General features: G+C 43.1%; 1 protein-coding gene across 3 annotated transcripts in view; it reads right to left on the reverse strand.

Annotated features, from left to right (window-relative positions):
- Window positions 1–19300, reverse strand: part of Pcsk5 (proprotein convertase subtilisin/kexin type 5) — a 416016-nt gene that overhangs the window by 164224 nt on the left and 232492 nt on the right. For 2 of the 3 annotated variants that reach the window (XM_003472222.4, XM_013155069.3), the window contains exons 11-12: window positions 7171–7288; window positions 5232–5420 (exon numbers count right to left, since the gene is read on the reverse strand). In XM_003472222.4, the coding sequence (XP_003472270.2) occupies window positions 5232–5420; window positions 7171–7288 (307 nt within the window). Of the gene's footprint in view, window positions 1–5231; window positions 5421–7170; window positions 7289–19300 lie in introns of those variants that run through there. The other variant, XM_063249684.1, reaches the window with a different exon arrangement.

Here is a 19300-nt window from a genome sequence, read left to right on the forward strand (position 1 = left end):
TGAGCTTTTAAATTGGGTCTATTTTCCCCTCCATCCCATGCTTTCGACAGGCAGCTTCCATCTCCCCTAGGAGCTTATTATATATAAACGCAGTGCCTGGACCTCACCTCAGCCCTGCAGCCTCAGAATGTGAGGAAAGGCGCCCGGCTCTGTGTTCACTGGTTACTCAGCAGGTGCTGCCTAAGGTGCTGCCTGACGGGTCAGCTGTGAGGAGCCTGTGGAGAACGTGCTGTCTGCTATCTCATTTAACACTTGCACCAGGCTTGAGAAGTAGGTACTATAACATCTATTTTATGGCTGAGGAAAGCCATTTCTCCAAATTCAGACACAGACATCGGTGATTTCCAGAGAGGCTCAGTAGTGCCTGACTCCAAGGTTGGCACTTGATTTTGAATGAAGGCAGCAGTCCCTCACGGCAGGGCCTTCGTGGGGTGGCAAACACTCACTGTGAAAGAGTAAGTTCTACTGCAAGCTGCAGATGGATTTATGAATCCTGACACTTTACAAATGTCAATAGTCTGTCATTGAACATTTGGGCAGGGCAGACTCAAAAATTATTAAAGTATAAACATTACATTTTAAACAGTCAATTAGACAACCCTATAGGTTTCACTAACTAGAAAGGGTACCTTCTCTCTACTTAAGGACATAATGAGAAGCAGAGATATTCCTCTATAATCAAATTTAGGAAGCTAGGCAAAGTTTCAGCTTTCAGTTACAGGCGAAATTGAGAACAGAAAGCCAATGCTGCTAAGCTCCATCTAAAAGTCAGTTGAGTTGCGAATGGGAGAGACTGGGGCGGGGGTCAGACCAAAGACGGCTTCGCAACATTCCAATGGATCCAGTTGACAGGAAGAATGTGATGGAACATGGTTTCGTCTGGAAACAAATTTTCTTTTAACATAGGCAGAATTTGACTGTCAGATGCTAAAGGCTCCCACTCAAAGTTGCTCTTGTCTAAAAACATTTTCAAAGAAGCCTAGCACCCTGGCCCCACCCCACACGCCTGACCTCCACCTTCTCCACAGAAGCCAACCTTTGCTCTCAGTATTCAGCGTGGCTTTTTCCGCTAGGCAAGGTATGCAGGCCAAGGGAGGCAGGCTGCAGGCAGAGCCGGGAAGGGCAAATGGGAGGAAGGAGCTGCCTTTGGTTTGTCCCTTCTGCTCTGTTGTCCCTAGCTCCAAGCCCCTGACTTACTAACGCGGCTGGCCAGGGGAGCTCGCCTGGCTGCCAGGAGCAGCTCAGCAGCTTGCAGCTCTCTGACTGCAGCCCGGATGCTGCCCGGTGCCTTCCGTGCTTAGCACCTGCAGACACCTGGGCAGATCATGCTCACTGGCCCCCACAGCCTTTTCCACAGGGGCTCAGGGGGTCCCCCCAGCCAGCCCAGGCAGATGCAACTGCAGTGTTCAGCATTTTGCAGAGAAGAGAGCATCAAGGAATTGCTGAGCCAAGGGGATAAACACTTCAGAAGAAATTCCCCCCTGAAATGTCTGGGAAAGTAAGGACCGGTGGACTGCCAACTCCGAGCAGTGACCACGTGCTGAGACCCCCAAACTCGGGTGCATGTTTGGTCAGTAGCAGAAAGCTGCACAGTCATGGATAACAAGGCAGGGCCAGGCCCGCCATCTCTGCTGTCTCCCGTGTTTATCCTCATGGTGTGGGGCTCCGGTTTTTGTGTCACAGAGGGGCGATGAAGATTTGTGGGGTCCATACTGTGGGTTCAGCTGGCTGCCTGCACCTTCCTTTCTGCAGCCATACGAAGGCCCCTGCACCAGCTGCCGGGCTGCTGGCACGGGAGGCTCCAAGTCTGAGAGCAAGGAGCTGCACCTCCTGGGAGGGTGAGCGGGGAGATGAGTCCAACCCCAACCCAAGAAGCCCACCAGCACCTCAAGCCAGCTCTGCCAGAGAATCTTTATTGTAATCTTTTCATCATTCCTATTTTTAAGCTGCTTTTTGCTTTATGTGGGTCTCCTTAGAAATTCTGACTTCTTTGAAACAAACAAAAAAAAGAAATGTGTCAGTCATCTTTCTTTTCTATTTTTTTGGCTTTTTGGGGCAGGGTTTCAGTATGCAGTTCAAGGCAGTCTTGAAATCACTTTGTAGCCCAGGCTGGCCTCAAACTCACAGCGACCCTCCTGCCTTAGCCTCTCAAGTGATGGGAATATAGGCATGTGCCACCACACCCAGCTTAATCACCCTTCTGTAGCTGGGACAAAATACCTAATATACACAGTTTAAAGGAGCAAAGCATTTAGCTCTTGGTGCTGGTCAGCTGGCTGCAAGGCCAAACAGCACAGCAGGAGGGTAAGCTCCTGGGCTTCTCCCAAGCCAATCAAGATGAAACAGCACAGGAGGTGTCCAGCAGGGAGACTCCTCATTGCTTTTATGAATAATTTCTGACACATGCTTATTAAAACCTACTTACTTTTTCTGGGGAAAGGCATTCCCTGGCCAAGGGGCATGGAGGATACCAGGAGCAAAGCAGGTCTTCACTTCTCCCTTCCCATCCTCTTCGGGCTCCTCCCTCCCAGGGCTCCCTTCTGAGGCTGTGATTTGAATTGGAGCCAAGGTGAGAGGATCAGAGGATTTCTCGCCAATAGGTCAGAGAGGAGAGGTTCCCAGGAGAGATTTCCTCCAATGAAATGGAAGCCTCCTAAGAAGCCAGAAGGAAGAATGCAGAAGGAAACCTCTCCTCCAGCTGCCTCAGTAGGAGCACTGCCTGGGTCAAACACAGCTGGAATGGGGCCTGGCCTGGGAAGGTGGCCCTTGGTGGTGGTCTTGGGCCTGGGGAGTCTTTCCACATTTCGGCCATCAGCTGCTCAGGGCAAGGTTTTGGGGAAGCTGTGGACAAATGAATTCCTAATACTCTTCCCATCTCTCAGGGCTTACAGGTCCTCTCATCTCCAAATGTGACCTCTTTTTGATGGCTGCATGTTTTCAGGATTGAGAATAGAGCAGCATTTTCAGAAGATGCTTTGGATTAGAACATTCTAAGCACAAACTTTATTATTATTGTTCTTACTATTTTGCAATATTAGGGATCAAACCAAGGGTCACTTTCCTCCTGAGACATATCTCCAACCTTTTTTTATTTTATTTCGAGACAGGGTTCACTAAGTTGCCCAGGTTGGCCTAGCACTTGTGATCCTCTTGACTCAGCCTCCCAAGATGCTAAGATTACAGGTGTGTATCACTGCGCCTAGTGAGAACCTTACTATTTAGTAAGGTGGTGTTAAGCGGGGAGATTGAGGTAGAGCCAGTGAGCACTGGTCACTGGGCGTCTGAAACGCCCTTTCCTTATCTCTGACACACGTCACACAGCACTCTTGAATTCAGCAGTTTGCAGAGACCAAAGCAGAAGTCAACTGGGAAGGAATGCATGCAAGCCTGCAGCCAGGGACCTTGCAACCCACCAAGCGCCTGGGATGGGATCTATTGTGCCTCTGCTTGCGAGTTTCCCCACTGAAGTCATTTTGAGGGAAGCCAACAATAAATAGCGAAATATGCAGGCAGAGCCCAGAAAGAAAGAAGAGGCTGGGTTTTTCAAGCAAATAGCAATAGTAGCGGGACTGTTTTCCTATGAGGAAGAGGTCTGGGGCATACAAACCCCACATACATGAAGCAAACCTTTGAGCTTCATACTGTTTTCCTGGGATATTCTTCAGTTTAAATTCAGATGAATATTGATAAAGGAAAGAAAAAAGGAAGACACAAAGGCCTTCCTGGGCTTGGGTGACCACAGATGGTGAGACCGCCCTGCTGCATGCAATTACTGGCTGGAGAGAAGCATTTTGCAGGCAGTGGCAATTACCTGGCAGGGAGCAGCTGAGACCCCTTTGTGTACAGCAGGAAAAGGTGGAGAAAGTGCCCAGGGACCCGATGCCAAAGAATCCTCATGTTGTACCTGGGCATAGCTGTACTTCATGCTTAAAATAGTAAGCCCGAGTCTCTGCCTGCTCTAATGGAAGGTGCTAGTTTTAAAGGAAGGACCCAGCATGAGTCTGCATAGGAACATACTGGGAAGCTCTCCAGATTCTGTGCTCCTGGTCCCCGTCACCTTGAGATGCTACTGCTCTCTCTCTCTGGGCCTCACTACCTGACAATGGATGACGTGTGGGAATTCTTCAGAGCAAATGGGTACCGGGAATTTCAGACTTGCTTTTGGTTTTGCAGCTTTGCTTTGACCCAGGATCTTAGATTCTCTGGCCCATTGTTCATTCAAGAAAGATTACTGCAGTGATTGCTGCTGCATCACTGCCACATGGACAGGTGGCCGTGGCTACATGAAACGCAGGCCACTGATGATGAGGTTTTCATTCCCATTAAAAGTCAGATTGAAGCAGCTTTTAGGCTCTTCACTGTGGCTTGTATTTTGGAACCATAATGGTTGGGAGGTCTGGGAGAGGAACTGACTTCCCCCCTGCCCAGCTCCACCTGCAGACAGGCAGGCCAGGCCCTCAGCCACTGAAGAAGTCAATGGAGCAAAGAAACCTTGTGCTAAAACATTCTGGCCTTATTCGTTCAGCTAGATTTCAGTCTGTACAAGCACAGTTACTTACCTGCAGGTTAAATATTTGGAAAGGAACAAAGAAAAGGAAAAAGGCTAAAAAAAGAAGAAACTGGTATCCTCGAGGGCAAGAGGCACTCACGGTGCAGCCCAGGAAGCAGGGGTGTACGCATGGTAGCCCGCAAGCCCATCTGGCTGCTGTCGACATGAGAGGAGTTTTACTGGAATCTTTGCGCCCTTTCACGTCTACTGTCCACGAACGTTTTCAGCAGCGCTGAGCGGCCAGGATATAGACCTGGCCCACAAAGCTCAAAATATTTATTATCTGGCTCTTTGCAGAAGAAAAATTGCCAATGTTAGTTTTTTTTAAACAGAATTTCCTTTAAGTTTGGAAAGTTAAGTGTTTGGGCAAGAAAACTCGGTTAATGGGTAACAAATGTCATCAGATACTTCCTAGGGAGCAATACTATTCAGGGTCAGACCAAGTGGCCTTCAATTTTTCTGAAGCACCCTTTCATTATCCAAATATTCAATGCCGTACTTTTCCAGGCTTATAGTTGCTCAGAGGCTTCCCATTCTCTGTCCGGCAGCAATGAGACCATGACATTCACGGGCCCCACGGTGCCCACCCCGGGAAGAAGGGGCAGCAGCAGTTCGTTTCCACCTGGATGGGGCTAAGTGTGGCTGCGACCACCATACTGGTGGGCAAAAGCCATAACCGTACCTGTTGGCCAAAAGCTGGGATCTGGTTCCTGAGGGTGAGGTCAGGTAGATGGCCAGGTCTCCTCTCCGGGGATGGGTGATGGTGACACGCACAACCACGTGCTCCAGGTAGTTGACATAGTGGTTGGGATTATCAGAGCAACCTGAGGCTTTGAAGATGGAGCGTACTGCACTGTTGGGGCGAATTGTCCTGTAACAGGGAGGGGGAGGAGAAAAGGGAGGAGGAAGGGAGGGAGAGAGAGAGAGGGAGAGAGAGTGCTTTGAGCAAAGTGTGCAACAGAGCTCAATTGAGTGATCCTGGAGGCTTATAATAAGTGTGCAAGATAAACAAGCAGCTGGCCTGTGGATATTAAATGGTAATAGTGCTAACACCTAAATAATCGGGCCACTTAAAGTATTGATGGTTAGAAAGATGCAGGTGGGAGGGGGAAGGGCCAATCAAAGCCCTTTTATCTTCATGCAAGTAGTGGGTCTCTAACCAGACCTTGCCTTGGAATCAACTTGTTAATATGCAATGGTGGGGTGGGGTTCCCCAGCTCCGAGTGGCTGAGTGGGCAGGACTGGGGTGGCTTGTGCCTGTGTATTTCTAAGCTCTCAGGGGACACTGGTGTCGCTGATCTAGGGAAGACACTGAGACCACTATTGCATGGTGGTAGCACAGCAGAGGCTTGGGAACATGCACAACCTGCGTTCCTGTCCTCAATCTACACTTGTTCCATCACCCAGGGGCATGCTGTCCCCTCCCTCTGTAGGGTAGGTTTCTGTCTTCCTCTCCAGCTTTCTCCTGTGCCCCAGTCCACTGTCTGGGACACTCCGAGCTTCCCACCTTGCAGGCCTGGTGACACACCACTCTGCCTGCAGGACTTTTTGTGCTTGTAGTTTGTTCTTCTTCCTTCAAGATCAAAGCTTAAGTTTCACATTAAACCAGAGGTAAAACTTGATCTCTGTCTCCAATTTCCTGCCTTTTGAAATTTGCAATATTCATTTAGAATTTATAAATACCTGCTTGTTTTATTTTTGTTTTTAGTCTTCTGACTAAACTCCACAAGGGCAGGAAGCAACTTTTATCCCTCCCTATCTTCTGCCTAACAACTAGCTTAGTGTTTTGTATTTGGGAGAACAAGAAAAGCAGTGGCTGAATTGGTGAATGAGTTTGTAAATGGATAAACAAAAAAAATTCCATCATATAATTTTCTCATTTATCAAATGGGACTAATATTCAAGCGGTGAGCAAGCTTTAGGAAATCTCAAGCATTAGGCCTGACCCATAATAAGTGCTCAGGAAATACTAATTTTTCACTTTTCCTTTTTCCTCTCATTCTTTTCCTCAAAACAGTGGAATGGAGAGGAAAAATATTACTTTCTGTTTCATAACAAATTTCTTCAAGAAACTGTAAAGACTCTGGTATCACCATCAACCAAAGTTTATATATGAATATTTTTGAGAGATAGTGGTCTCTGATAAGAAAGCTAAGAAGTCATATCCTAGAAGGCCACTGAGCAGGGATGCTGAGCTCTGGATGTCACACCTAGGTGTGACTTTACACAACTGGTAAATACTCTCTGGTGTATGCACAATTAACCCTGGGGAGCAGACCCTTCTATCTGGGAGTGAGCTGCATGCTCATGGAATTTACATTTTATGTTACTCTGGAGAACAATATGGCTTTAAGTTAAATTTCTAGAACACATGTTTTGTCCTTAAAGTATATCAGCTTCTGAAGAATATTTCCACTGACCAATAGAGTTGGGCAGAGTAAATGACTTTGGAACTCCCACTGGGAAGGGGCTCCCTAGCTCCTTTTGCTTTTAAGGATCCTGGGGTATAGCTTAGACATTTTATCACAACATTAGAAGTACATTGGAAAGAAATTAACAGAAGCTTCTAGCTTCCATGTGTAAGCAGGGGCTGTCGCAAGCACTGTGTCTGAAAACATTACTTGATTTGCCGGTCTGTGCTCTCCACACACACGTGCTGCTGAGGCACAGTGGTCCACTTCTCCGCCTCCATCACCATGGCTTCAGCATCCATCAGTCCAAATCCGTAGAGGTGGCTCACTGGGAAAGGCAAGATGTTGGTCAGCTTTGCTGTGCTAGCGGCAGTCTGTGCTACATGCGTTGAGTTATAAGATCATTCAGGAAAGACCTCAGACACATCCCCATGTGATCCTAGCTCTCTTTCCAGCAAAAGATAAAAACCCAACCCAACCAAACCAAACCAAAATATCTCAAGAAAATAAGATGAATGTGTATTGTTCATTGATAGTGTTGTAGTGCCGTGAATATCATTTATAAATCATTACTACATCATGCTGGGCACTCATCTACATGTGGACCTGTAATCCTCCCAATGTCTAATGCTAAGATATTAGTGTGACTATTGTCATCCATAAGGATGACAAATATAAGGAATAGAGAAAAACATGCCCAAGACTGATCCCCAAATAAGTGGTGGGGCTGGATTCTAACTCACACAGTTTTACTCTAGGGCCCCACTATTAATCACTTGCATTAAAAAATGATAACACTGTTGGTTTTGTGAGATAAAGTGATTAAAAGATTTTGTAGCGTGCATACCTTCTCATAGTACAAGCAGAACTCACATGCAAGAAATACCAATTTTATGACATATTAAGCAATTAGGTTAAATATTCCAGAACACATAATTACCTTTCTTCTAGCATATAAAAAATTCATTAAGCTATATGCATAAAATACTTGAAGGCCTCTAGACTTTTATGCTAGCTCTGTCTTCCTATGTGTTAGTTCTCAGTTAGATACCTATAGATCAAAAGCTGAATTTGACATAATTGTCTCAGAAATGCCAATTAAGTACAGCAATATTTTAATGAGGATACAGCAAAATTTATATTAGCAGTTTTTCCTAAAAATACTTTAAATTCCCGTTGAATAGTTGACATCTCCACATTTTATTTAACTGTATCCTATATCTTTATCTTCAAGACGAAGTCATACTTTTACCAGATTTTGTCTAGTTTGTTCCCATTACGGTACTAGTTACGCAAACATCTCTATATTGCCCATATTTATGTGTTAAGTATATCAGGTTGAAAATCATGATGTTCTAGGATACTGCCTCATTGTACTTCCGAAACAACTTCCTCATCAAATGTGCCACTCTGGGACAGTTTGTCTGTCTCACTACTTCTGCTCTTGGTTAGCCCTTGGCCTGAAATTCACAGGATGTTCTTTCTGCTGAGTCAAATCCTCCTCGTGTAAGTCCCTAAAGGCCTCGGGTACCTATCCTTTTCCCCGACTAATGAAATATCACAGATACTTACTAAACCTTAACCATCTGGGACCAGTAAACGTTTATCCTTTGTACTCGTATAATTAATTAATTTATCAATCCATTTGCCTACCAATCCATCCATCCATCCCACATGACGGGTCTTGTATCAGGCATTGGATTTTTATCTCTGCCATCAATTTCACTGGTAATTAACACCATCTGTTAGTATGTGTCCTTTTATTCCAGCTGCACTGTATCTGTTTTAAATATTTCTTTAGCAGAACTTTATGCACATGGGAGCACAAAAAATACTCTATTTTCATGCAATCTGTTAAACACATAATTCTTAGTAAATAAAATAAGTAATTCTAATTTCCTTGTTTGGGGTTAGTATGATTAATTCTGCCACTATTACGAAGTTTATTATTATAATATGCACCATGTGAGAAAATCTGTATAAAGAACCATACAAATACCAGGGTTCATTATTTTACTATCAGGCACTAAGCCCAATAGGCCATTCTAAATTAAAAAACAAATAAATAAGCCTACTTTACTCTGACAAGGACGTACTAGGATTTTAATATATATTTCTGCAGCTTTTATAATTCATGATTTTCTTTCTTTTCTTTCATTAAAAAGTAATACATGTTCATTATAAAAAGCACCAAATATATCCAGGAAATACAAAAATGTCACCAATAATCTTATTAAACTGGCAACTTCTATGAACAATTCTATATTTTAGTTGTATAATATTATGTTAGATTATTAAAGAGAGAGAAAGTGATCTATTTGATACAGGAGAAATGTCATGTTTGATCTTAGGAAAGTGTAGGGGAAGAAAGGATGGAGGGAGGTTGGAGAATAGGTCCTAGAACACAGTGAGACAGGAGGAATAAGTTTTCCTGTTCCACAGCACAGGAGGGTGATCAGAGTTCACGATAACTTTCTACGTATGTTATAAAGAACCAACAGAAGAGTGCAAAGGCTCTGAACATAAACAGATGATAGGCAGATGGTAATACTGGTCACCCTGATTTGCTCAGTACACACAGGGACACATTAATGTGCTCTACACATATGTACAACTATTACATGTTACTTAACGAGAAAAAAAGTAAAGAAAACTAAAAACAGGTTTCAGCTAAGAAAACCAAATTGTAAAGATCTTACTAACTTTCACGTAACTCCTTTGTTTTCACTGTCACTTACCCATTGCCTGTACCATTTCATCAGGTACATTCTCTGACATTTCCTTTCCCTGAGAAAATTCAACGTTTTACCAAAGATATTATGCTAGGTTCTCTTCCTGTTTAGGCAGTGTAGTTAGTATGCAAACATGGCCCTGCCATCCACTATCTGGTGTCAAGTGATTAAAACCAGTGTAAGTCATCATTTTATCTCAGTTTAGGAGGATGAGATTAAAAGGTGGGCCAGTAAGTGGACAGTAGGGAGAGGATGCAAAGGTCTGAGGAGGGCAAGGGCTTTGTGTAGCCATGGCAACCCTGGGGCATCTTGGGGCAGCTATGGCCTGGGCCCTGAGCTCCAGCTCCACCTGCTGGCCCAGGTCCTCTTCTGCCCCATCACCAGCTACCTGATGACTGTCAGAACATAAATTAAGAAAGATGTCTATTAAACCAACACTTAAGTAGCAAAGCACCTATGTCTTTACGGAGGTCATTAATTTGTTTCCTTTTCCAATTCAATTCCTATCCTTTGGGGGCAAGGGCGATTCATTAAATACTCCAAATAGATGTAAAGAAAAGAGACTGCAGTTAAGCTGCAAATTGGTGGGTCAACAGAAATAAATTATACTAATATAAATAAACAAAGAAACCAGATCTGATCATTGAAGGCACAGAGTCAGTAATGGAGATTTATAGTATTTTGAAAACATTCAAAATTGTATATGTGCCCCCAGTCATGACACACAGCCCAAGAAAAATATGAATGAATGTCTTCGTTCTCCTTTTTGGGCTTGGCAACATGTTAACTCTGTTGTTTGGAAGGCAGTTATTGTTTTATTTGTAAATAGTAATGAGAAAATAATTACATGGTAAAGGCACTGGAAAGACAGATTCCTTCAAATCCAGGTGTCACCAGGGGAGATTGCCATCAAACAGTTCGGAAGCACTAAAAACTTTTGATTAACATAAAATTCAAACACCTGAAATGACCCACAGATACAGAAATACTGGTTTATTTAACTTCTTCAGACATTGGAGTTATACCTGTTTTGCCTGCCCCTCTGTCACAGTGAACCACGGACATCAGTGGCTGCAGACAGCCTTGTTCAGACAAAAACTTCTGTAATAATTTGTGAAATGAACGGATGTAACAGAGAGAATCTTTAATGCACCAAGTGGCATAAAGTGTTAAAGAGAAAACTGCAAGAAGAATTAGGAAGTCTGCTCTGTTTATTACTAACTTATGTAAAGTCATCAATAATACATGAAATTTATTCAAGTACAAAGCCAGTATTCAGATTTCACAAATTGACGACGACAGCCAATGTGCCATTCACACGCACAGCTGTTTTGACAGGGTCCTTCCACATCTAGAGGAGTCTTATTAATACGCGTTTCTCTAGCCAAGCCCAAAGCTTACCCTGAGCCCAAAAATACTCTAATGATGATAAATAGAATCTATTCTGTGCATGAACTGTACAAAATGCAAAATTCTGTGAAGTTAGAGTGCTATTAACATTGGCATGAGTAAGAATCCCCAGCAGTTCAAGCAAAACATTTCCATTCCTACGAATGAGGGCACCAACATCTACTTCAGATTTAATTTTAGTTAAGATTCAAAAATCAAATATAAGAAAGATAGAAAGAGCAAGCCACACATATAGAGTAATTAAAGATCTTGAAGCAAAGTTACTTAAGTACATTTCAGAAAGTGGATTTATCTCTAGGGAGAATAACAAAGAAAAATCTCTGCTTCAAGGTAGGAGATCTGGAAAAGTTGGATGGCTTCATGAGTCCCTTTAGGAACCATGGCTGTTTACCTCTTGCTATGTGAAGACAGTAAGGGAGACCTCATAAAGGAGCTCATTTATGCAGGGAATTCCTTAAGAAAGTGTTTTTGTCTTGCACCACAAGTGCAGTAGTTTTTATTTGAAGCTATCCAAAGGCTTCCTTGTTTAAAACTTTCAGATGGACCATCGGAACTCAAGCTTTTGGTGAGATTCTCTGGAACTCATTTTCTGATGAGATCAGAAGTGCTGAGAAGCTAATCATGAGGTCTATAAATAAGTAATTGGATAGTCTGAAAGCAGATTTAATTTAAGCTGTGGCTTTAGCTAGGAGCCTACAAAACTCAATACTAAAGAAAAGTTAGAAAGCTCAGCAAGCAAAAAAAAAAAAAAAAAAAAAAAAGATCAGAATTTCTAAGCATAAGATGCTATACCCAGGGAAATTTGGTACACTTTTATCTCTTTTAGTGGACTATTCTTACTGGAGCTATCTATTTTAAATAATTTTTGTTAAATATTATTACACAGAATGGATATATCATTACTCTACAATCACTGTCAGTAAAGCACTGTAGTATACATAATAAAGGAGTTGACTGGTTTAAATAAGAATAGTTTTTGTAAGTTTTTGAGCTTTCCCAAGTGAAGAAGTCTTTCTCCTACCAGCTATGGGACACATCGACACAATGTTACATAGTACCCAGTGTAATCCAACACAAAAACCCTAGGAACTTGAGAAAAGGCTGACATTTTTGTACAGACTGGGAAAAAACGCAACCAAGTGGTAACTAACTATTATTGAGTATTTAATATAAAATTCTAATGAGGAAATCATTGCTCATGACCAAGATGATTAAGTATCCAGATTTTCCCAAGATTTTCCTGATTTTAAATTTGAAAATCCTACCTTTGGGGACTCCTCTCACTGGTGGACAAACCAGGAAGTGGGTAATACTCTGTGGAACTGAGTAACGTGATGCTATAATGTAATGGCACGGGGCTCTCACATCTCTGAACACATTCACGCCAGGGCCGTATTTCCTGTGCCTCGCTGTTGCGCAGCTCTGAACCACTGCTGGCACCTGTACGACTGTCCCATTGGGTGCCATGCGGCAGGCCCACTGGGTGGTCCAGAGTGCTTGATGGGACAATCATGTAGGTACTACTGGTGGTGCAAGCTGGTGGGAATGTGTTAATTAATATGAATAATTCAGCAATTATCAGTGGGCAGACATTCCACCAATAGTGTAGAAGGTGAACTGTATTTGAACTTTGTTTATTAAAATGTATACAATCACTGATAGAGAAAACATGCTTGATGAATTAGGTTCAATTCTTTGAAGATTCAAGTCTTAATTTTAATGCACTTTACTTTGAGCAGCCCTGAAATTGAAAATCTGAAATCTCATACGTTTTGGGTACTAACGTGGTACTGCATGTGGAAAGTGCCACGCCTCATCTCATGTGTATTTGGGATGTGAGCACACTTAAAAGCCTGTACAACTGCCTTTAGGTTTTGTATATACGGTATATAGAAAGCACAAAGGAATTTCCTGTTTGACTTGTGTCTCTTCCCTAAGATTTATCATTATGCTTGTCCAAGTATCTCATAATCCAAGAAAAATAAAAAATTAGAAATATTTATCTTCTTCAACATTCTGGTTAAAATATGCTCTACCGTATGAGAACTGATTTAATTAGTTATCCAGTCATTTAGCTGGGTTGTGGCACCCTCCTGAACGGCGAAGGACCAAAAGACCCAGAAAATGATTCGCGTGTCCAGTCAGCTGGGGAATGGGACAACAAAAACTTCAGGATATAATGAAAAGCAATTAAAAGCACCAAACTGTGTAATTACTGTGGGTATAAAAGCATTTCACAAGATTAAGAAAGCAGCCCAAAAGACTCGCGAAGAACCTAACAAAACTCAGAGTGCAGTCAGTACTTTGCTGCTACCAGCCAAGACTGGCAGTAACATCAGATAAACCATGTGGAGAGCGCGGTCTACATGGTGCTCTGATGAATGTGTAGAACTGCACCAGGCAGAGAAGCTGGGAGCTCATTTTGAGTCTCCTGGCTAAGCGGTGAGTTTGTTGTGCAGCTCTTTGTTACAAGGATGAAACTAGAACCCCTGGAAAGGAAGGGATGAGAGGTGAGTGGTCAGTGGGGTTTGGAGAGAGTGAGAAGTATTATAGGAAATAGGGGGTAGATGAGACTGTAAGAGAGGTAAAGTCCAGCCAACACTGTTGAATGTTATCCACCATCAATCAATTGCTGCTACTCCTATCTATCTGTAAGTAAAGCAGTAGAACAAGACGGGTGGACCCAAATTCCTGGCTTTGGGAAATGTGCTTGACCTGGGGTGGGCAGAAACTCTCAACCAGAGGTCAGAGACCACCTGCAGTCCTCATGCCTTTGGGTTCTCTGATTGCCAACATGCTGAGCCCCCAGGCCCTGTACTTCCTGCACTTATTAATGAAAGCAGGCCAAATGTATGAGACAGCAAGAGGCATAGAACCGAGAGGGCCTTGGATGCTGTCCTGGCCACTCTGTGCCATGCGGGTATCACAACTAAAAAGCACTGCTCTTTTACAGTCACAATAAGCTAAATATGGGAACATAAAATGTTCAGGATGAAGAGCAATGCTTCTCATTCCCCACGGTCAGCAGCTCCACACCTGCCCTTCCCAAATGGATATGCCCAGAAAAATCATTTCTTTCCTCACCTTACATCATTTGTCTCCCATTCCTGCATTGTTTACTCTTTCTGTTGGTGTGATAACCAAGTAACCTTCCCACAGACAGACTCAGAAGGGCAGTTGCCATACTTTCATTTGCTCTGAAGTGCAAAATGCAGACTTTCCTGGGTGGAAAAACAGAGCAATTGGTCCCCACGTTCTGCTCTGTGGTTTGTTTTACTGTCCTTTGCTCTGCCTGAAATCTCTAGCTCTAGTCACAATTCAGCTATCGCCAGTGCCGCTTACAGCAGCACGTGGGGAGTTTCCTGGGACTGGGCTGTCTGCTGGGGCTGCACTGCAAAGCTCCCTGGGGGTGGTTGTGCTCAGCAGCTTCAGGTAGTCAGATGTGCGCCTCCTCATGGAGAGGAAGTAGGAAGGGTTAGGGAATCACTGCTGGTTGTGCACACACAGTGCACTTTGTTATGTATCTATGTGTGCATGAGCACCTGCACAGTAACAGTTCATATATATGCACATGTAGGAATATATTTTTACTATTTTATTTGCGGAGCAAAGAAACAGGCATGCCTCCCATTTATCTCTCAAGGGCCCCCTTTCACCAGTAAATTAAAAAAAAAACCTGTCAAATTGTTTTCCTTTTTTTCTCTGTCCAGTTTTCATTTACTTGCTCCCACTATGGTCCTAATAAGCAAGCAGTTTGCTTAAGGTAATTGATTGATATTTCTTGAGCAGAGGTAGAAAAACCATTTTGCCAGCTTGGGGAGACAGCCTAGGGCATATTCAGATCACCTTTTTGCTTGTTTTTAGGAGAGTAAGATTGTTAGGGCAAAAATGAGAACAAGATACAAGCTATGCTATGAGACCTCTGATTGAACAGTTATTGAAAACTAGATTGAGGCTAAGTTGGTTCCCCAGGATAGGACTTCTTGGTGTGAAACTTAAGCAAACAATGAACAAAATGAGGATGCTTTAGAAGGATAATTCTTCATTTAATTTTTTCTTATTTTTGCCTTTTAAAAAAACTTTCATTAAAAAAAGAAAGGAAAACCTAGTTGGTAGCTAAGTAAGTACATTTTCACTTGGTGCTTAAAGTGGTCACACGGATTTGGTTATGTCATCTTCCCATACATCCATCGGACACCTGGTGTGCAGCTAGCATCTGGGTTTGGGTGAGGACTGCAAAGCACAAGGAAGAAAACATTTCTTGTGCTGAGAGTGTCACCATCTCACTGGGGGGCAAGCTCCTTCTTATCCTTCGAAGGCCCCGGCACTGTGTTAGGCTTCCCGTGAGCATTCCTTCCCATTTCCATGAAAGTCAAGTAATCTTGAGGCGTAAGGGTTAAGAACAATGAAATTTCCATAAAGCTGTAGAAAAGCGGGCCAGTGATGAAAAAAATAAAAAGATGTTCTCTTAGAAGAAATAAGACGCAAGACGGTCCTGAAACCCTTGAGGAAATTTGGATTCATTAAAGGAAAGCAATGAGGCCAGAGTATGTGGGATGCTGGTTCCTCTCTCATCCCCCGAAAAGCTGTATAAACTGGAATGTACGGTGGGATTTCTCCTGGAGACATGGAAGGGCCGGTGATCCAGGAAATGATGCCATGTACTGATGCTCTAGAAAGCCTGCCTGAGCAGGGTTATACGGGATGCCCTAGGACACTAGCTGAGGCAGGTGCAGGGTGGGTCATGGAAATGGTCAGTGAGGAAGTCAGAGAGGAAAGGAGAAATCACAACGCACATAACACAGGTCACGGGGGACAGGGAGGAGTCAGCACGAACAAGAGTGATGGGCAGAACACCATCTGTTAGACATAAACTCGGGGAAAAACTGCTTTGTGAAAGAGGATTTGGGTTTTAGAAGTTTAGAATTTTAAATGTCATAGGAACACCTTGTGTGGGGATTACAAACCAGTAATGGCTGAATCGTTGTTAAAGTTGAAAAACTAAATATTTTTAGGGAGAAGGTGGTTCTTATCATTGCAAGAAGCCCTAGAAGCAAAAGAAATGCAGTGGAATTAAGAGGGAGAGAGGGAAAGCGACAGAGAGGGAGAGTGCAGAGAGGGAGAGAGGGTCAAAGGGAGGGAGGGAGAAAGAGAGAGAGCGAGCCGAGAGATCCAAAATTCTCAAAGCAACGGAGTGGCTATGGATAAAGAAAGGGAGAAAAGAATTAGTCAAGGGTTACAGTAGCACAAGGGCTGTATCTTTTCACCACACACACACATGTACACACACACACACACACGTGCATGCACGCATGCACAAACACAGACACGCACACACACAAAACCCATGGTGTGGACTGGAGAAATGAAGAGTAGAACACTGGAGGAGGACAAATGCCTCGGATCTACCCAGCAGGGATGGGGGAAGTCTCACAAAGGCCCTGAGCTCCAAAGAAGGAAGGGAGGTGGCCCAGAGTGTGTCACAGCAGAAAACGGGCAGCTCATTTAGACCATTTCTGGGGAACTTCTCCTTGTGAAAGGAAGGATACAGCAAAGGCAGCAGGAGAAGGGAAATGTCTTTCCCCTTGCAAGGAAGGCGATAGGAAGTTTGAAGGCGAAGTTTCATGGTTCAGTGGGTAGAAGGGAAAATGAGGAGCGTGGAAGCAAACAGCTAAGCAGCTGACAGGAAGAGCTGTTCTGGGAGCGTCTTTCACAAACTCCTAACCAATTGCAGAAGAAAACATGCTTGAGGGACTGTTTCTTCGTTTCTTCTAAGGATAGCATTTGATTAGCACTATTCAAATAAATGCACAAATGAATTTGCTGCGTGCAAAGGGTATGTTATGTCGGTGGTTTTCAACCTTGCATACACATCAGAACACTCAGGTCACAAGACACCTTTGTCTTACAAACTGCATACATATGCTATAGATTTAGCAGACTGAAGGCTTATAATTTATATTTCTAGCAAAGTTTTCTCTAGTGACGTTGATATTGTTGGTCCAGGGAACACAGTTTGATAAACACTTGCTTAGGGCCATCATTGCTCCTGAAAGGCCTGGGGGGTTAGGCTAATAATTATGGCAGAATGCATGAACTTCTACCTGCATGAGTTCCAAACATTACCTCCTTCACACCAGAGACACGAGGGATATGAACTGGCTACCTGGTACACAATGTCACTACTCTTCTACACAGATTGTCTCCAATGATTTTGCTTTTCTCATGAAAACATCAATGAAATAAAAGTTTTTTTACTTGACCCATGGATGCATTCTCTTCCCCAGGTCTTTCCTTTCTGGGATGCACTTTACTTAAGGCGCTAAGCTCTATGCATCCTTACGTTAGGATTAGAGTTTGTCTGAGAAGTAAAGAATCATGCTTAGTGGAAAAGGGTGAATGTAGGAGATGCTGACGTATCTATTTCTAACCTTGATGCATTGGAAATCGAAAAATCCTGCAACAAGCATCCTACTCAAAATAAGATGCACAGATGAAATTCTAAATTGGAGATAAATAAACTTGTGGATATTAAAAGAGCTTATGTGGGCTAGGGATTTAGCTCAGTATCATAAGTGCCTGCCTGATAAGCACTAGGTCATGAGTTTGATCCCTGCAACAAAAACAAACAAACAAACAAATGGTAAAACACCTTATGTAAAATCTTAGAGACCAGAGCTCAAATCTTCAGGAATCTCTACTATTTGTCCACTGATTACTCTATAAAACATACAATATTTCTTTCAATAAAGATACTCAAATTAGTTGTATCCTCAGACTGATGCTGCTAGGTAACAAAAGGGGTAATCGTTTGGAAGTTACTCAGATAATGTTCCTTGCTCTTCATAAGTTAAGTGTGTTCTTCCTCAAATCTCATTTAAAATACCATTTGCCAAAAGGAAAAACATGGAGACTGGAATAAAGGTTTAACATCAGGTTCATCACACTTTCCTCTGTTAATGCTGAGAAATGACCTCCAGCATTTTCATCAGGGATTTTCCTTGAGTGCAAAAGTATTAATATGGAAAAGACACTTTACTTTACTTTGTATGGTAAGACCGTGTTTTACTAGAACTGGGCAGGCGTGCACAGATGCAAGGGTGACAGAGAACCAAAGTGCAACTTCCATCTGTTAATATCTAGCAGCGATCACAGGGCTCTTCTTTCTGACTTTCTAAGGGTGACTGGAAATTTCACGGTGTACTGTCCTTCCTGGTAGAGCACTGTAAAATGAAGTTCTGCTGAAACCATCATTGGGATGTGCGATGAAGTTTAATTGCTTTGAAATGCCATAGGCTAGCAAAATGTGAACACATGTAAAGAGTCCGAATTGGGTTTCTGAGAGCAGGAAAAAAGTGTGGGTCTATTTATTTTGCAGCAGATATATCCAGATGGAGTCTGCAAAGATCGCCTGGTGTGTCACCCGATCCGGCTAGAGGCAGTAGCCTTGGAAAGTCATGCATAGAACTAGGGCAGGATTAACTTTCAGGATTCCTTTTTGAATCTTTGGATCTGGTTTACATCAAAGACACTGGCATCGATATTGAGATCTCTCAGGATTGCATAATAGAAGGGCTAAGCATCTTACTAATAAGACATTTATACAAGATGCCATTGTGAGGCCCTTTGACCTCCTGTTCATTTGGGCCACCGTACTAATCTGGAGCCACTTGCACGGGCTCAGTGCAGATGCAGTAGGTGACAGTCCTCTGTCCCCGAGGATGGCACAGAGCTGGCACTGTAGTCTATGCTAGGACTATGGATCCAGGGCACAGGTGATGTGTGTGTGTGCTCATTTCAGTAAGAGGTTCTCCTGCATGCCTAGAGCTGTGTTGGTAAGCAGGGAGCACCTTCCCAGGGCAGCTTGGACAGACTTATGGAAAGCGTCCAATACACATCTTTCTCCAGTCTCTGTGCAAACGGGTCCTGCATGTCAGTATTTACAAGGACTCTTATCCCAAATACGAATTTCCATCTGCTCAATTTCAAATGAAACAAATACACATATGAGTGCAAGATTGGCTTCAATCATTTTCATCATAAAAAAAGAGTGAATACCTATCACGTATGGGATATTACTTGAAATTTTATCTAGAAAGCTGGAAAAAGAGTTGGTGATGAAATAGTTACACATTCAATTCTAGCAGCACCGTAAAAATGTAACTTTGGTAACACTAGGTTACTTTACTAATGAAGGA

Source organism: Cavia porcellus, unplaced genomic scaffold, assembly GCF_034190915.1.
Source record: "Cavia porcellus strain 051 isolate PalLab524CR breed Dunkin Hartley unplaced genomic scaffold, mCavPor4.1 scaffold_1, whole genome shotgun sequence".
Taxonomy (NCBI): Eukaryota; Metazoa; Chordata; class Mammalia; order Rodentia; family Caviidae; genus Cavia; species Cavia porcellus.